At 40.1% G+C, this 20,141-nt stretch overlaps 1 protein-coding gene across 2 annotated transcripts in view; it reads left to right on the forward strand.

Annotated features, from left to right (window-relative positions):
- Positions 1-20,141, forward strand: part of NRG4 (neuregulin 4) — a 172,272-nt gene that overhangs the window by 120,334 nt on the left and 31,797 nt on the right. Inside the window, exons 5-7 of one of the 2 annotated variants that reach the window (XM_077128482.1) lie at positions 4,628-4,707; positions 11,830-11,913; positions 12,287-12,756. In XM_077128482.1, the coding sequence (XP_076984597.1) occupies positions 4,628-4,707; positions 11,830-11,846 (97 nt within the window). In that variant the 3' untranslated portion in view covers positions 11,847-11,913; positions 12,287-12,756. Of the gene's footprint in view, positions 1-4,627; positions 4,708-11,829; positions 11,914-12,286; positions 12,757-20,141 lie in introns of those variants that run through there. The other variant, XM_077128481.1, reaches the window with a different exon arrangement.

The raw sequence follows: 20,141 nt of genomic DNA on the forward strand, positions 1-20,141 counted from the left end.
CTACCCAATAGTTACAAGAATGTTTACCAGTTCTTACAGAATATTTATGAAATTTATGCTGCAGTGGGTAGTGACCAAATTCAACATACTTCAGAAGTGTGATGTTCAGCCACATACAGAGCACACTCTTTCTCAGTATGATTAAGTTGCAAAATCAGTGACAAAAAGAAATAACTAGAAAAGCCCTTTACATTTGGAAATGAAGAGACACATTTCTGCATAACTCAAGGATCAGAGAAGACTTGCAATGCAAATTAGAAGATATTTTTGACCTGAATTCTAAGGAAACTACTATATAACAAACCTTGTGAGATGCAAACAAAGCTGCAGAGGGAAATGCTTATATTGCAAAAGAAGAATTCTGGAAAATGAAAAAGCTAAATATTCGTCTTACTAAGTTAGCAAAATAAATCCAAAGAAAATGAGGTAAATAGTAGAGGACAGAAATTCATGAAAATAACTATACAAAAGGTACATTAGAGAGGAACAACAAAGCCAAAATTTGGTATTTTGAGAAGATTCATAAAACCAATAAAGCTCTATCAAGAATAAAAACAGACAGAAAGAAGGCACAAATGAACAGTTTTAGGAATAAAAAAAAGGGAAGGGGACCCAATTCAGATGTTAGTAGACTTTAAAAAGATGAAAGACTATTTTGTGTAATTATATGCCAGTAGCTTTGAAAGATAAATTTCAAAGATAGATAAAATGCAGGAAACCCTAAGAAACATCCTAGGCTCAAGAAGAAATACTTAATTTGAAATGTCCTATGAGCATTAAATAAATTGAATTAGTAGTTGAAAATCTCACAAAGAAAATCTGAGGCCTATACAATTTAAGCTATAACATTTACAGTGACATCAAAAATGTAACATTCTTGTGAATAAATAAAATGATGTGTAAGACCTTGGAGAGATAATTATAAAACTTAATTCAAAGACAATAAGCATACTTAAATATCCATAGGTCTGAAGTCTCAGTATTTTAAAGATATTAGTTCTTCCTAAATTGAATCATAGACTCAATAACATTTCAGTCAAAGTCCCAAAAAGTTTTTTGTTGTTGTTTTGGCTTTTTTTTTTGGTGGTACTTGACCAAAGAATTAAAAAAGTTAAATGAAAGGGCAAGCATCTAAAACAACCAAGATACTCTGAAATAAGAGGTGGCAGGATATCTGCACAAGATATATTATAAAGCCATAGTACTTTAGACAGTGTGGTATGGATTCAGGGTCAGACAAAGAAAACCAATGGAATATAATGGAAAGACAGAAACAGACCTGTGCGTAGGTGGGCATGTGCCGTGCGACAGAGGTGGGGAAAGTCCGTGGGAAATGAGGGGACTTTTCAATAAATGTTGTTAGCATTGTTGCTTGCTCAGGTGGAAGTCAGTGAAATGGCTCCTTACCCTAACAGCATACCTCAGAATCAACACAGATCCATCAAAGACCCGAGTGTGAAAGGCGAAATGAAAACTCAGAACATTTGAAGAATGTGTCTGTGCCCTTGCAGTAGGGATAGATTTCTGAAACAACATTTAACACACACAATCATTAAAGAAATGGTTGCTAAGTCTGACTATGTTAAAATTGAAAACTTCTAGTTATCAAAGGACATGATAAAGAAAACTAAAAGTCAAGCTACCAACGGGGAGAAGATATGTATTGCGTGTGGAAATAGAACGTGAATAAATATATCCTGAATATATCAACAGTTCCTAGAAAGCAGTAGGAAAAAAGCAGACTTAGACAGATGGGAAGTAAGTAAACAAATTTATAGAAGATGAAGATGAAAGGTCCATAAACATAAACTTACGAAAAGGTGCTAAATCTTGTTAGTGGTCAGGGAGATACAAATTTAAAACAATGAGATACCATTATCTTATCCAATAGATTGGCAAAAAAAATTTTTTTTAATTAAAAAAAAGAACAGACAGGGCAGGCCACAGTGGCTCAGTAGGCAGAGTTCTCGCCTGCCATGCTGGAGACACGGGTTCGATTCCTGGTGCCTGCCCACGCAAAAAAATAAAAAAAAACAACAAAAGCCAGACAATATAAACCGTTATGGAGTTTTAGAGTAGAAGCACTTTACAAGCATAAACCTTGTAAAATTGAAGAAGCACATACACTACAACCCAGCAGTTTCTCTCCTGCCCAGACATCCAGTAGGCACGCTCACACATGTATGCCAGGAATTTATAGAATGCTCATCATAACAAAAAAGATTGGATTTTGCCCAAGTACCTATCAGCGGTCAAATAGGCAAATAACTTCTTGTTTGTTCCAACCGAAGAATAACATACAAGAGCAGAAAGGAATGAACTACAGCTACATACATCCACCTCAGTAAATCTTAGAAACATAGCTTTGAGGGAAAGTAGCAAATCACAGAAGAAAGCATATCAGTGTGATGCCACTCATATAATATTTAAAACAGGCAAAACTAAACAGTGCATTGTTTAGGGACGTACACATAAGTGGTAAAAAAGTGTAAGGAAAAAGAAAGGGACAGGTTAGCACAAAATTCAGGATTGTGTTTAACTCTTGTGGCAAGAGAGAGGGAAGTCATTACCGAAGGCTTGGAGTGCATTTCTGGAATATGTTTGTGGCTATTTATAATCTGGTGCTGACTACATGGGTGTTTTTAATTGACTTTTTTATTTTGCTTAAAATTTTTTTTTATTGGAGAAATTGTGTTTACAGAAAAACCATGCATAAAATACAGGATTCCCATATACCATCTTATTAACACCTTGCATTGGTGTGGCACATTTGCAACCATTGGTGAAGGCACATTTTTATAACTGTACTATTAACAATAGCACATGGTTTTACTTAGAGTTCACAGGAGAGTGCAGTTTCATGGATTCTTAATTTTTTTATCCTATTAACATATATACAATTTAACATCTCCCCTTTTAACAACATTCAGATGCATATTTCAGTGCTGTAATTATGTTCACAGTGTCATGCTACCAGCACCACCGTCCGTTACCAAAAAATATCCATCATTCCCAACAGGCCCATAGCTGCAAGCTTTTAAGCCACCATCATTGAGGAAGATAAACAAGGGCTAAAGGATGAGTGACTAAAGAACAAGATGACAATCTATACACAGTTGAGATGGGCACAAATCACAAGATTATAGAATCACGTTGTGGGTAAACATCACATAAGGGAACCCTGACCTTTTTGTTACACTCTTCTGGCACTTACAGGTCCAACATACAATGGGGACCCTCACGCTCAGAAAGTAGACTTCTGGGAGTAGAGCGCCAACGGTCCTGTGACTCTTATCCAAGTAAACCTCAGTCACTGTGTTTAATTCACTTTTTTTCTTTTGCATGGGTACCTAATTAACTTTTAAATGACAGAAATATTCTCATCTACTCTTTTTACGTGCGCTCTATTTAACGATAAAACAACTTCTTTCTTAATCATAGAAGTCGTACATTTTCCTTTTCGAACATTTGGAAAATGGATCCAAATTTAATCAATGAAAAAAATGGCATAATTAACATTCTCACAAACATGACATCCTTGGATTATTTCCAGGTAGGTTTGCAAAGTGTGTAATCGCAACTTTTCCGTGTCTGAATGACGACACAAGCGGAGGCATTTTTATGTGATGATACAGGCTTTATGAGCTCTAACAATGCCAAGAGCAGAATTAATTTGAAAAATAGCATGGTTAGGTATTGCTTAAGGATTTTACACACAAAACTTGGGCTGTTTTACACTACAGGGTAATGTATTTTTTGTCTCTGGAAAATGTGGTGTTCTCAAGAATGAAACCAAATCACCACTGTCCACTCTAATACAGTTCTTGGGTCCACTAGTGGTTTAAATTGTTTTAAGCTGGAGATTCTTTGAACTTTGGTAACTAATTAACACTATCTTTGAACAAGATCCAAAATGATGCCCCTACTCATGCTGAAATCTGAGCTGGAATCAATAGTACTTCAGGAGGAAGAGCCAATGTATTTTTAGAAAATACATTTTACTGTGCTATGGCAAACAGTGTTTGGAATTCATTTTCATTAATGTAAGCTAATATTTTTGAGTATTGATATATTAAAAAAAAAGCAACGCATTCCAAAATCTTATTTAATATTAAAAGCGTGTTTTTAAAAAATCTCTATCATGAGCACATGGACATAATTAGAGCCTATATTAACTGATCAGATGGCCAGAAAGATTGACGAACTGGAAACTTAAAGAAGCCCCAAAAGTTTTTAAAATGCCCTGAGTAGAATAGCTGACTGAAGTCACCCCATGACACATAGGGGCTCCAGTTAACAATGGAGATTAATCTCTTTTAAAAGGGTTTAAAAATATCCCGCTGGGATACAGCATGTCTCCAAACATCAAGATAAGGGCCTTGAGGATTGAAGACAGCTCAGCTGTCTTCAGCTACGAACACCTGAAGCCCTCTCAGATGACCCTTCCTAGCCTGTGCATTTGTTAAAAAGTGGGACCCAAGTTTCAGGGCAGCCCTGACAATTTCAGGTAGTTGGAGAGAAGAAAACAAACCTCAAATATGTAAGTTTACCCTTTCGTCTAGTTCTTCTGACGTGCTTTTCCACTTACCCCTTTTCCATGTGTGCATTCTCTCCCCACGGCTGTCAGGAAGGGCCAGCTTCAGAGGGCCAGTTCAGCCCAGCAAGATGTCAGCCTGGTGGAGACGAGCACCGCCAGTGCTTTCCACAGTGAGTACATTCAAAATCAAACACTTGGGGTGGTGCAAGGGGAGTTCAATGGTAGAATTCTCGCCTGCTATGCAGGAGACCTGGTTTCGATTCCCGGACCATGCACCTCCCCCACTCCCCCCCCCCACCCCCCCCCACCCCCCCCCCGCTCCCTCCAAGGAAAATAAAAAGGAAATGCTTGGTTTAAAGCCTTGAATGAAGTGGTGGTTGTTCTACTATTATGATTGCTATTACATGTAGTATGTAAGGATTTGGATCTATCTAAAAACAGATGAACCTTGAGACTTTTCCTATGCATTTGGTACTAAACACCTTTTTTCACATGAAGATGAATTTCTTGTTAGCAATGTGGCATGAGTCAGATATTTTTCCCAACAGAACAATATGCTATCTCAATAGTTGAAATTGCTTTGTTAACTTTAATGCACGGCACAGAGGCAAGGGACTGATTGCTCTGAAAGTAACTGAAATGGGTTAGTATATGAGGGGTTTTGCCTGTTGGGATAAGTAAAATTTGGGGAAACTTGTAGAAAAAATTTTAAAACTCTCATGAGGCTGCTTCTGGCCAAGATGAGTAGTAGGGACGGGATTTACCACTGCTTGAAACAATTAAAAAATGGGCATAATTATGAATCAATGATTTTCAAGACGTTGGACATCATCAACAAAGGATGGTGATCCCTGAGAGATGAGAAACAAACTAGGTGGACCAATTATCACCCCAGATGACGGCCTTGAGTGAATTTTCAGGCTGTTGCACAGAGTGGAGAAACCCAGGCAGAGGGTGGTGGAGTCCTTGTGATGAGAAGATGAAGCTGAGACTCTCAGAGAGATTGAGGTTGCTGTAATTCACTGGACCATGTACAGAAAAAGAGAACTTCACAGAGAGAGAACTCTAGATGGCTGTAGTCCAGGTATTCAGCAGAGTGCTGATTGGTGCATGCATAGGAGAAAAATACTCAAGTTTAGGGAAAGAACAACCTGAAAGAGAAACAGGCGCCCAGTATGTACACAAGCCTAGGAAAAGGGCCTGTTTCCACCAACCAAACTGAAAAACCTCATGCATGGAGCATGTGTCAACAGAGCGTATTTCCCCAGTAAAGAGAAATGTTTAGCCCTAGATTGAGCACTTCCAGATTTCCCTGCAAGCCTTAAAAGCAAAAACTGAGAAGATCAGATTGTCTCTAAAACCTTTAACTGCATCCCAGAAAAAAAGCTAAAGAATACAAAAATATCCAGCACCTAACAAGGTAAAATTCCAAATATCTCACACTGGATCAAAAATTATCAGTTGTCAGGTGCACAAATAGTTCATCGGTAGAATTCTCACCTGCCTTGTCTGAGATCCTTGTCTGATTCTGGGCCCATGCACTTAAAAAAAAATCAACAAATGGTGCTGCAAAAATGGGATATTCACATGGAAAATAATGAAATGTGACCCCCCCCCACTGCATAGCATACAAAAAAAATTATCAGTTGTGTAGAGATACCAAAAATATGACAATAGTATGGAGAAAAATAAATAAATTGAAACTTACCCAGGACTGATACATATTAGAATTAGCAGACAAGAACATTAAAACAGTTACTAAAGCTGTATTCCATATGTTCAAAAAGTTGAGTACAGACATGGGAAGTATTAAAAAAAAAAAAAAAGACCCACTGAACTTCTAGAGATGAAAACTATAGCATGAGAGATGAGAACACTGGATCAGAGTACCATCAGAGTACACATTGTAGGAGAAAAGTTTCTTGAACATGAAGATATAGCAATAGAAACTATGTAAGAAGAAATTCAGAGAAAAAAGAGAATTTTTTTAATGAAAAGAGCATCAGTGAGCTGTGGAACAACTTTAAGTGGCCCAATATAGGACTTTTGGGGGTCCCTGGAGGAGACAAGACAGAGGAGAGGATAGAAAAAAAATATTTGAGGAAATAATGGACAAAATTTTTCTGGATTTGATAGAAAATAGAAACCCAGAGATATAAGAAGTTCTATATACATGAAGTATGAAGAAACCACACTAAGGCATGTCATAATCAAATTGCTCCAAACAAGAGGTCTTAAAGTGGTTTAAGATTTAAGAGAAAATCTTAAAACATAACTAGATTAAAAAGAGCACTGCATACAGAGGAACAAGATGCAGATGACAGCACATTTCTTACAGGAAACACGGCAACCAAGAAGAGAGTAGAGCAATATCTACAAAGTACTAAAAGACAAAGTAAAGCTGCCAACCTAGAGTCTAAATCTGCCAAAAGTGTCTTTCAAAAAATAAAGGCAAATTAGCCAAAACAATCTTGAAAAATGAAGAATAAATTCAGAGTACCCACTTCAAAACTTCCTATAAAGCCATGGCAATCAAAACAGTGTGGCACTGCCTAAGGACAGACATATCGTTTAATGGAATAGAACTCAGAGTCCAGAAATAAATACTCATGTTTTCAGTAAGGTGAACTTTTTTACAAGGGTGTCAAGACAATTCAATGGGGAAAGAACAGACTTTTCAACAAATTTCACTGAAACAACTGGATATATACATGGAAAAGAATGAGGTTGAACCCCTACCTCACACCATATTCAAAAATTACCTCAAAATGGATCAAATACCTAGATGTAAAGAGCTTAAAACTATAAAACTCTTTGAAGGAAGCATAGGCATGAATCTTCATAACCTGTGATTAGGCAACAGTTTCTTAGATATGACACCAAAAACATAAGCAACAAAAGGAAAATAGATAAACTGAATTCATGAAAATTCTAAACTTTTGTGCTTCAAGGGACACCATTAATAAAATCAAAGACAACCTACAGAATGGAAAAAAAGCCTTACAAATCATTCATCTGATAAAGTACTTGTATATAGAATACATACAGAACACTTACAACTCGGTAGTAAAAAGACAACTAACCCAGTTAAAAAATAAGTGGATGTTATGAATAGACAGTTCTCCAAAAAAAAAGGTAAACAGATGGTCAAAATGCACTTGAAAAGATGCTCAACATCATTAGCCACCCGAGACATGCAAATCAAAACCACAAGCAGACATCAGTTCACACCCAGAAGGGTGGCTATTTTTAAAAGAAAAGGCAGACAATGACAAGGATAGTCCTTAAAATAAATGGTGTTGGGACAGTTTATATCTGCATGCAAAAAACTGACTGTAGACCCTTGCCATACACAAAAATTAACTCAAAATGGATCTAAATTTAATAGCTGGGACTATAAAATATTTAAAAGAAAATATAGGAGAAAATCTTCAAGACACTGAGTTAGGTGAAGATTTTTAGGTATGATACAATAAGCATGACTAATAGAAGAAAAATTTGAAAAATTGGAGTTCATCAAAATTAAAAGCATTTGTACTTCAAAAGACACCATTAAGAAAATGAAAAGGCAAGTGATAAACTGGGAGAAATCGCTTATACCTGATAAAGGGCATGTGTCCTGAATATATAAAGAACTTTAAACTCAATAAGATGACAAACAACCTAATTTTAAAAACGGGCAAAAGAGCTTTGTTCTGGTTCCTGCTCAGTTAGTAACCTCTGCGGAATCCAGGTGACTTCCCAACGTGGATTTTAACCAGCACAAATGCTACACTACAGAAAGAAGTCAGTGAAAGAGGATTGTTTTAAATTGGAGTCAAAAGAATATCCTCAAAGCATGGTTTAAAGTGTAACCCTTACCCTAGTGTATCTACAGGGAATTGCTAGCCAAAGAAATTGGTATTCCGGAGTCTAGAATTCAGAGGAAATTGGATATACATGACAAGATCTCAAATCAGTATCCCAGTTCAAGCCTCTGAGAAGAACTAAATCCCTGGAGTTGCTACTAGGGAAGAACTGGCTAAAGAATCGGGCTTTCCAGAATCAAGAATTCAGATATGGTTTCAGAACTGAAGAGCCAGGCACCAAAGTGGAGCAGAGGGGAACTCATGAATTCCTCGGCAGATGCTCCCAATCTGAGAAATATGGGAAATTTTTCAGGCTCTGTTTCGCATGCTATGAAGCTCAGTGTTCAAATCTGACTGTTCAGCAGCACCAAAACATCCAGTCAGCTGTCCCAAGCAGGTCCCGGATTTTCCCTCCCTCCAGTTCTTTCAGCATCGATCAAAATTGCTGTCTTCTATTTTACACCTCCTTTCTTCCGCTGGCTCCTCTGGGGGTTATGTGAGCCGGGCACCTAGTGTCGTGATGGTCCAGCCCACCCAGCCCTTGCAGGAGGAGAGCACCACCCACCTTCGACACTCATGAGTCACTTGCCAACAGCACTGCCTCCAGAAAGTGGGGTCTTAAGTCTCAGACTCCTTTCTGTCCCCGGTACCAAAGAAAATGCCAGAATCACAGTGAACACATTGGCCTGTGTGGTCGTTAGGATCAGGTGTCAACTTGGCCAGGTGAAGGTGCCTAGTTCTGTTGCTGTGGGCATGAGCCAATGTATGTGAGCCTCATCTGTTGCTGATTACATCTGCAGTTGGATAGGAGGCGTGCCTGCTGCAATGAATGACATTTGACTTAATTGGCTGGTGCTTAAAAGAAACTCAACACAGCACAGCCCAAGCAGCTCAGCATACCTCATCTCAGCAGCTCAGGCCTTTGGAGACGCAGAAAGGAATCACCTCAGGGAAAGTTTTTGGAACCCAGAGACCTGGAGAGAAGGCCAGCAGAGATCACCCTGTGCTTTCCCACATAAGAAAGAACCTCAGATGAAAGTTAGCTGCCTTTCCTCTGAAGAACTATACATTTTTAACTAACTAAATCCCTTATTTAAAAGCCATTCCATTTCTGGCATATTGCATTCTGGCAACTAGCAAACTAGAACAGTCTGGAAGTACCACAGTCAAAGAACTATTTGCAGCATAAACCTGATCATAAAAAGCCAATAGAAAGATCTAGGTCCATAAGACATAACATTCTCTATGTGATGGAGAAGTGAGCAGTGCCACGCTCTCATTGCAGAATGGAAACCTCCTGAAGGGACGCTTTGACACTGAGATGGACCTGCAGTGGCGTCTAGCACAGACCACCGAAGGACCGTGTCTTCTATTTGACCACCAGCAACATCTAGAAACGTCAAGTTTTTAAATCAGCGTCTGCCAACCGCAGACTGAAATAAGAGGCACAGTTGTTTCTGAACCCAGACCCACAGGAGCAGGGCCCTCCAGCACCCGAGGCATCCCTGAGCGAGGAGGATTTGCAGGCTCTGCTCCACAGGCTGTGAAGTCCACCAGAGGCTCAGCTTCCCGCGGAGGAAGACGTCGTCCTCAACACCCTTGTCCAGGCCCCCTTTTCATCTGACGCAGCATCGGTGGCACTGAAAGGATGATGAAGAAGGAGCGCCCCGTGTTCTGAAGCAAGACTGATGCACAAAGCGGGATAAAGCACTCGGGTCCCCAACTGCAGACTTTCACCCGGCCCCAGGCAGTGCTGACCTTCTCTGTGCGCATCGCTGAGTAAGTGCTCATTGAAACACACAGCCTCTCAGGCACATGGGCGCCTGAATCCCTGGTCAACCAAGGCATTTTCACGACAGATGCGACCTGCTCCCTATAATCATCATTTCCTTGGGGTTCTGGGCAATCCATGGACTATAAAGGAACTCATGGAAGAAGAGAACCTCTATCTGTGCTTTCTTCTCTTCTGGCCTGGAGGAAAGTCAAACTTGCAATGAAGTTGGTTGTGGAAAAACAGGGTGTGCTCTATTTCCTGATGATGTGTGCATTCATAAAAATCAGTTTTCCCTAGTGTGAGGGTTGGAATTGGGAACTGGAAGCTCCCTCAATATCCAGGTATAAAAGAAAGATTAAATACATTATGATGTGTTCTTGATGTACAATATCATTTTTTCCTTCACCCACTTAAAGCATACAGAAACGACGGTGTGATGGGGACTCAGCAGCAGAGCTCTCGCCTGCCATGCCGGAGACCCGGGTTCGATTCTCGGTGCCTGCCCATGCAAAAAAAAGAAAAGAAAAAAAACATATGGAAAGTTGCAAGGGAAATTATAGTACTAACGTCATACAATCACAGAATCAAGTTGGCTGATGATACAATTTCTACTTTTTTAGGTTTTTCATTTTTACCTGTATATCCATAAAATTCCCAATTTTATAATAAATTATATACATATCTTTTTTAAAAAAAGAGCAAAAGATAGTTTTCCAGAGAAAATATACAAATGGCTAATAAATTCCTGAAAAGATACTCAATATCATAGCCTTTAGGAAAATGCAAATTAAAATCATGAGAAACCTGTTAACACCCCCTAGAAGAGCTATAATCGAAAAGACCATACATATTGGTGAGGATGTGGGGAAGCAGGATTCATTGCTGATGGTAATGTAAAATGGTTCAACCCCTTTGGAAAATAATCTGGCAGTTTCTTAAAAAGTTTAATATAAACTTACCATATGATCCAGTAATTCGATTACTAGGTATCCACCAAAAATAAATGAAAACATATGTCCATGCAAAGACTTGAAAGTGACTGTTGATAGCAGCCTTATTCATAAAAGCCAAAAAGTAGAAACAGTTCTTGGGTCCATCACTGGTCAATGAACAATCAAAATGTGGTATCCATACAACTGAATAGTTTAGTCAGCTATAAAAAGGAACAAATTACTGGTACATGCTGCAACGTGGATGGACCTCAATTAGCTAAGTTATAGAATCCACAGAAGACCAGCTGTTGTGAGGTGGGTCATTTAATTCTTGCTCTACGATGAAGACACTGCGGTCCAGAGAGGTTTGGTTCAAGGATTTAAACAGGAGGGTCTGTTTTTTCAGTTGAGGTTTTTTCAGTACTTGTGTTTGTACTTGATATGTTTCCCTTCAGTTTTCCTGCCATCATTTGTTACTTTTCATTGCTGTTAGGGTGACTCGAGCAGTCTCTTTCCCTTGCTTACCTCTTACTAATTTGTAATATCTTAGAAAATAGGACACCAGGCTTATTACAACCATGGGTAACATCAGAAAAAATGGGCAGCCAGGAAAGGTTGGGGTGGGGGATTAATTGTAATATGTGCTATTTTGCACAGAGATGCTGACACAGCTCTTTTGTGCATATCCAGAAATATTGTGGTGGATAAAGCTTTCCAATTCTTAATTATTTTCCATAGATCATGGAGAACACTGAAGAGACATCGAAGTGAACCAAAGCATTACTTCTCTGTTAACAGCAGCAGAAAATGAAACCCCAGAAGGTAAAATAAAATTAAAAGGCATTTTAACCCTTCCCTAGATAAAAGACCTGCTTAAGTTATACCATGAAACGTAAGCTGTTCTGCTGCAAGGGATGTGTGTTTCTGTGATCTGAATGAGCTCATATGCATTTGGAAAGCAGAAGGATTCAGAACAAACTGGGAGTCACATGGCTCAAACACAATTTTTCCCAGCAAGTTAATTAATGCATTAAAGTGATCAGGGGGAAATTTCTCACCTCTAAAGAGAAAGTCTTAGCAATCTATAAACCTTAAGGAAAAAAGATTTAGTGCAAGTGTTGGTTGGTTTTAGTGGCTTCAAAAACCATCCCCCTTTTCTCTTTGTTAATCTGATCTGGGGAAGCTGCAACTACAGATGAGAAAGCTGTGAAGACATTTCATTCCGTGTTTGGAAAAGAGCATTGATTGATGTTGAAGGGCACCGCTAGACTGTATTTAATATTGATGAAAACGGCTTCTGAGAAGGGATTGCTTTCAAGGATCTGTATCCCAAAGGAAGAAGCACCAGCCTGAAAAGTTTACAGCTGCAGAGGAAAGACTGATTCTCCCAACACCAGTGGATATTTGTAATTGTTATTGTTTTGGTTACTCTCAGGTTACAAAGTTCCAAACCTATGTTCCCCATAAATGCTGTCATTTTTAGTTCATGATTTTTCAGAATGCAACCTTGTTACTTTATTAGGAGTAGCATAAATAACTGGATGGGCCAGAACAATTTAATTTTTTTTTTCCAACTGTGATGATCCCCTGAAATAAAAGAGAGCAACAGCAACTTTCAGGAAGTCATCTGTGACAGGGCATGCTCTGACCCACAGGGCGTGGGGGGGCCTGCATCCCCTGTTACAGTGTCAGACAGAAGAGTTTCACTGCCCTAAAAAATCCCCCAGGCTTCACATGTCATCCCTCCCCGAACTTCTGCCAATCACTGATCTTTTTCCTGTCCTGTAATTTCGGTTTTTCTAGTATGTCATGTAGTTGGAATCATACAGCTTGTAGCCTTTTCAGACTGGCTTCATTCATTTAGCAATATGCTTTCAAAATTCTTCTCTGTCTTTTTGTACTCTGATAGCTTATGTCTTTATATCCCTGAATAACATTACATTTTATGGACATATAGTTTTGTTTATGCAGTCCTCCATTGAAGGACATCTGGGGTGCACCCACTAAGCTGATTTCAACTGTGAGTCTCTGTATTTGCCTGTCTCTCCAGATTTCAGGGTGACCTCAATTCTCTGAAGGATCTGAGAAAAATAATTTATTTTTAGTTTGTTCAGCTTGTTTCTCGTTATGAAGATGGGAATGATAACTTCCAAGTCCTCTACTCTGCTGTAGTGGAAACGAGAAGTCCCTCATATAATCTTTTTTTTCCTCCAATTTTGGTAAATAAATAAAAAAACAAAAAATGCCATTTTAGCCACTAATTTTACCATTCAGTGGCATTAATTACATTGACACTGTGGTGCTACCATCACCATCATCCATTACCAAAGCTGCTTCATCACCCAAAACAGAAACCCTGTACCTATTAAGCAATAGCACCCATCCCCCCTCCTCCTGGCTGCCGGTAACCACTGATTTACTTTCTGTCTCTATGCATTTGCTTACTCTAGATATTTCGTATAGACAGGACAGTATTGGTCCTTTCACGTGTGGCTCAGTTCACTTAGCATAATGTTTTCCAGGTCCATCCATCAGAGCATTTCTTTTAACAACTGAACAATATTCCATTGTATGTATACAGGCACACCTTGGTTTATCGAGCTTCATTTTATTGCACTTTACAGACACCTTGGGTTTTGTTTGTTTTTTTCACAAATTCAAGATTTGTGGCAACCCTGTGCAAGCAAGTAAGTCTACCAGTGCCATTTTTCTGGCAGCTGGTGCTGACTTCTTGCCTCTTTGTTACATTTTCATTAAGGTATATAAACTGTTTCTCCAAGCATAGGGACTTCACACTTAGCAGCCTGCAGTGAGGTGTAATTGTAACCTTTATAATGTGCTGGGAAACCAAACAATTCACGTGACTCGCTTTAGGGAGCTACGCCCTTTATTTCATGCTCTGGGACCCGGCCCTCGGTTCTTCCAGGATGGACTGCCGCCTTGCGGTTATCCGCCCGCGTGCTGGGGGACACGTGGTTGCTTCTGCCTTTTGGCTATCGTAAGTAATGCCCTTAGGAACAGTGGTGCACACGTATCTGTCCAAGTCCCTGCTTTCAGTTTTTCTAGGGGGGAGTGGGATTGCCGGGTCGTATGGTAATTCTATTCCTAAATTTCTCAGGAACGACAGAGCTGTTTTTTACAGGGACTACACCATTTTGCATTCCCACTAGCAATGCACAAGGATTCCAATTACCCCACATCTTTGTCAACACTTACTTTCTATTTTTAAAATGATAGATAGGCCATGCAAGGGTAGCTCAGTGGTAGAATGCTCGCCTGCCATGCGGGAGACCCGGGTTTGATTCCTGGACCGTGCACCTCCCCCCAAAATAAATAAATTAAATTAAATTAATATAATAATAATAGCTATCCTAGTGGGTGTGAGATGGTATCTCATTATGACCCTGATGTAATCTTTCTCCTGAGGGAGCTTGCATCCTGGTTCAACTTTTCTTCAATTTGTTCTGCTAGTTCTGTATCTTCTAGAGAAAAGATATGTACAGACAAGTAAGTTTGGGAGGTGCAGGATAAACACACTAGAATTAAGGATTCTGAGAAGCACTTGCAATAAAGAAGTAAGTTTAGCTTATTTAATCCAGCATAACTTTATATCTATCCATCCTTTCCTGCCTACCTGTCCTGCAGACCTGTTAAGTTGCCATGGAGTTGTTCCACAGATGACCTTTTGGGAAAGGACTTCTACCTAGTGAAGAGACAGAGAACTAAATTTTAATTAATAAAAATAAATAAATAATTAACAAATTTTTTATTAATTAAATAAAATTTAATTAATAAAAAAAGATTTTTTAAAATGTCATAAAGCTCTTACTGAGACTCCTTGTTTTACTTTATTTCCTCCTTGATCAACCCACTTGCCTAACTAATGTATACAACTGATTAGTGCCCAGGATGCTGATCATATTGTTTCTGACAATTCCTTGTCAGATTGCTGCTTTTCTGGAGTTACAAGATATTGGTGTTCTCTATTTCAACATTTTCATCGAAGACACTCTCATTCCTTTTTATTTCTGAATGACAGAAATAAAATAATAAGGGTGTGCCACAGTTTGTTTATACGTTCACATATGGAAGAATGAATTAGCTGCTCCCAGTGTTTTTAAAAAAAAAAAAAAAGGTAAAAGCAAGTTCTTGAGTACGGAACTTGAAAACTATGGGAATAAAGGACTCTTTGAGGAAGTTAGGGGAAAGGGGCTTCCCCAAGAGGCGGTATGAGGAATGAACTTAGCAAGAGGAGAGCCGTCCCGTCTGTGTCCCAGGAGGCAAGATTCAGGCGACAGGTGATTTGACATCAGATGTGGAAGTCTGCTGGTGGGCAGGTGGCCCCTTCCACCTCAGGGGACGTATTTCACCACTCGGTCTCTGCCTCCCAGAGTCACCCATCACTTGGTTTTCACTCTGACTCTCTCACAAGCATCTCCAAGTATGTCCAGCACAGACGAGGCAGAGCACGTGCCGGGCAGGAAAGAGCCCTGCATATAAGGAGCCAGAATTCCCTGGAAGCCGCTGCGACTTTCTTACACGGAAGCAGCCTCTCCCACCAGCGGGAATCATCAGCTGTGCCGCAACGCCTTGGAGCAGGAGAGACGACAGACAGGAAAAGGTTTATTGTTAAACAGAGGCGTCACTTTCCAAGTCTGTCTACCAGAAATGGGAACAGGAGTGTGGAGACAAAGCCCCGCCAGGCAAACGCCCCCGACGCTGTTGCTCACTGTGCTCTAGAAATATTACTGCGTTTTTGCTGCTGTTGTTGTTTTGCATGGGCAGGCTCTGGGAATCAGACCAAGTCTCCGGCAGGGCAGGCGAGAACTCTGCCACTGAGCTGCACCACCCAATATTACCTTTTTTTTTTTTTTTTTTTTTGCATGGGCAGGCACCGGGAATCAAACCCGTGCGCCACCGTGGCCCGCCCAATATTACCATTTTTAATGTGTGCCACTATGTAAGAGGAATCGGAAAGCACTGTACAAATAAACAAAGGACTGAATTGACTTATCACAAGTCAGAGATAAAATGACCTTTTCACTACTAACAGCTCATAATGCGTTACGGTTGTAAGTGGGTTCTTCCCAGCATTTGGGCCATATATATTTTACTGGTAATTTGAAGCCATATAATAATCTGCTATTTTTTTTTTTTAACTACAGAATCACCGAACATGTGACTTCTAGGTCAGATAAACTGTCTAATGCTTTTAGTTGGTTTTTGTTTGTTTGCTTTTTGCCTAATGCTTTTAAAATCAAGCTGTTACTGAACCAATTCTACCGTAGGTTCTAAAAATAGTGAACCTACAATACTGCATGACCTAACAAACCACGACATTGTAGATTTGTATTTTAGTGAAAACGAGTTGCTATGCACCTTACTATGCAAATTCAACCCACAGGGGAGCTCCTTTCTGACAATTTACTTTGTGGGACCAGCCTCTGGGCCAGCCACTTTAGTAATAGCTTTAGGCTGACTGGAACACCAAATACATTTTTGGATGAACCTTTTTCTCATTATGATTTAAGGAGTTTTTAACAATACCTGTGAGTTCTTACACCTTTAAGTTATCAAAATCACTGTTTTAGGATGCATCTCTCTCAACTTTATAGTCCATAAGCCTTTCTTAAGCAGATCATTAACTTATAAGGTCTTTGGTTTATCACATTCTTATCATATATGTATCATATACAATAACACATATGAAAAATTCTGTTCTATCTTCATGCATCAGTTTCTGAGCAGGAGAAACGAGCAGGGTTAGCATTGTTTCCTTAGTAAATCTGAATTCAGTGGCGAGAGGAATGAAATGGTTGGAGAGGATATTTGTGTTATATTTGGTTGCCTGGGATAAAGCTGCTTTCCTGCATGGTAAGAGACCCATTTTCTGAATTTCGTCCTTGTGTGAAAACCTGGTGAGTGCATTACATCCTGCTGACCATTACTAATTAGGATAGTGTGGGCTAATTAGTAATTAGCTAATTACTAATTAGGATAGTGCTGTGCACCCCCCACCCGGCCCCCCAGCTGCATGCACACCTGCAGACTCTGCAGATGCTGGGAGCTGCCGCTACTTAGGGATGGGGAGATACATGGGGTGTCTGGCACAAGCAGATGTTCTGGTGCTTGAGCCACCCCAAAGTTTAGTGGTTTAAAATTTATTGCAGTGGACAACAGTGGCTTGGCGGCAGAGTTGTCACCTGCCATGCCAGAGACCCGGGTTCGATACCCAGTGCCTGCCCATGCAAAAAATACAAATAAAAATAACATTGATGGTATTCACAAATCTGCAGCTCGGGCAGGGCTTGGAGGAGACCCCTCGTCTCTGTTCCTTGTACCGTACGTGGAGGTGGCTTGAAGGCTGGGGCCTGGGATCAGTGGAGGGCTTGCTCACTCAGATGCTGGGCAGCGGATGCTGACAGCTGGGCTGGGACCTCTGTGCCCAGAGCCACCTTTCCGTGGAGCTTGGCTTCCTCGCAGTCCTGGTGGCTGGGTCCCCAGGGAGCAGGGAGGGTGCGGACGGAAGAGGGAGGGAGCCATAATGGCAAAATGCTAATATTTGGATTTGGGAAATCTAGATGAGGACGTGGAAATTCTTTTTACTGTTTTTGAAACTATTCACTGCCTGAAATTTTTTCAAAATAAAAGCTTAAAGAGACGTCTGTGTTAGGGGCGTGTGTGTCCATATTTTCTATGATCTTTCTGTGACGTATGGAGCAAAAGTCCATCTAAAAACTCTTGTACTCTTTGTTAAACTTTTGTCTAAAAAAAACTACGCGTGTACAACTAAATGATGATACTGTGAGGCAGTGGCTGTAGTCTTCAGAGGGTTGGAATGGTATGTGACTATACCACAATACAACTGCATTAAAAAACTACTAAGAATACTATGCAGTCAATATATAACAGCTACAGGAAGGAGGGAAATAGTTATATTATAAATATAATTTATTTCATAGTAAATAAAAAGGACACGCTTGTGTGTGCAGTATGATTACAAAAAATCAAATTTAATTTAAAAAAGCCAGTGTCAGAGACAATGGCATGTGACCACTTGCAAAACTGCCCGATACCCTGTGTAGTTCTTAGGAGGCTTTAGAGTGAGCTGGAAGGCTCAGCAGCAGGGAATTTTCTTCCCGGTCTGTCCTGCCACCTGGCTTCAGCCAGCCCTCATTCCAGAGCAGCTCATAAAGCAGCTGCTTTAGAGGGGATCTAGGGGTCTGGCTGCTCTAATTCCTTCTCTCTTCTAAGACATATTAAATTCTGGTTGCCACAATCCGAGGCTTTTCCAATCACAGCATTAACTGGCAGAGAATTAGGCAATTACCCTTCCATATCAGGTGCCGAATGGAGACAGCTCGGTCATCTTAAAGTTATATGATCAACAAGGTTTCTTTATCTGCTTCCTGCAGCACGATCTGAACTAAACAGCTTCTTGATGTGCTGTTCTCAAGATCATGTGGTGTGATCAGCAATCTCCTTGTCTTTATAGTTGACAACTGGGGGCCCAAAGCCTTCTTGGACTCCAGGTGTCTGAGTGGCAGGGAGTCTGGTTTCTGTGCAGAGAGCATGGACTGCTGGCTCCCATCCCATGATGGAGCTCAGTGCCCCCTTGCTGCCTGGACCTCATAACCAGTTCTGTCTTTTCTCCAAAGGTATGTCGGCTGCAACCCTGCTTCTTAGGATCAGTTTAAGGTAAATCAGACTGTGTTTGGTTGCTTGGAACAAGCTTCCTTAAACTAGCTTAAGTCAAAAGGGAATCGGTTATTGAAAGTTCTCACAAAAACGAGGGACAGTCGGGCCTCATGAGCGCTGGGAGAATTCCAAAATCTGGATTTATCCATCCTTCTCTCTTCTCTGCACATCTACTTTCCTTTCAGCAAACCGGTTTCTTGTACTCTCTCAAGGTTACTCCTTTCCAATAAGAAACAAATAATAGGGGGAACAAAGGTTAAAATAAATTGAGAAGATGGAAATACTAGTGGTCAATGAGAGGAGGGGTTAAGGGGTATGGCATGTACGAGTTTTTTCTTTTTTCTTTTCTTTTGCTGGAGAGATGCCAATGTTCAAAAAAAATTGATCATGGTGATGAATACACAGTTATGTGATGATATTGTGAGCCATTGATTGTAACCATATCAGGAATGTTTGCATGTCAAGAATGTTTGTATGTTTGTTTGTTGTTTACAAGAAAAATAAAAATAAAAAAGATTACTCCTTCCCATAATGCCAGCTTTGCTTTGTGATTTTGCCTTATCATAGGGATGATTTAAGCTCCAACCCCGACCTATCAGTTTAGTTCCCCCCAGCTCACTGCCTCTCTGGTGTTTCTGAACTTAAGATTCTCCAGAGAAAAAGAATTGCTGAGTTGGGCCAGGTGCCTGTTCTAGTTTGCTAGCTGCTGGAATGCAACACACCAGAGACGGATTGGCTTTTAATAAAAGGGGATTTATTTTGTTAGTTCTTCAGAGGAAAGGCAGCTAACTTTCCATTGAGGTTCTTTCTTACGTGGAAGGCACACAGGATGGTCTCTGCTGGCCTTCTCTCCAGGCCCCTGGGTTCCAACAACTTTCCCTGGGATGACTTCTTTCTGCATCTCCAAAGGCCTGGGCTGAGCTGCAAGTGCTGAGATGAGGAATGCCGAGCTGCTTGGCTGTGCAACATTGCGTTCTCTCATTTAAGCACCAGCCAATTAAGTCAAATGTCACTCATTGCAGCAGACACGCCTCCTAGCCGACTGCATATGTAATTAGCAACAGATGAGGTTCACGTACCATTGGCTTGTGTCCGCAGCAACAGAACTAGGTATGCTCACCTGGCCAAGTTGACAACTGAATCTAACACAGGGCCTATCCTTGATCCCTCAATGTTAACCTAAAACCATTTGACTCAGTTAAAACAAACAACATAATATGGTTCAAGGAGCTACATTTAATTTATACATCCATCTGTGCAGTACTGACAAAATAAAACTTCATATCTAAGAAAATGACCTTGGCATATATCGTTAAATAGCACTTGATTGTTTTCTCCATAATTTTTGTCCA

This window comes from Tamandua tetradactyla, chromosome 14 (genome assembly GCF_023851605.1).
Source record: "Tamandua tetradactyla isolate mTamTet1 chromosome 14, mTamTet1.pri, whole genome shotgun sequence".
NCBI lineage: Eukaryota > Metazoa > Chordata > Mammalia > Pilosa > Myrmecophagidae > Tamandua > Tamandua tetradactyla.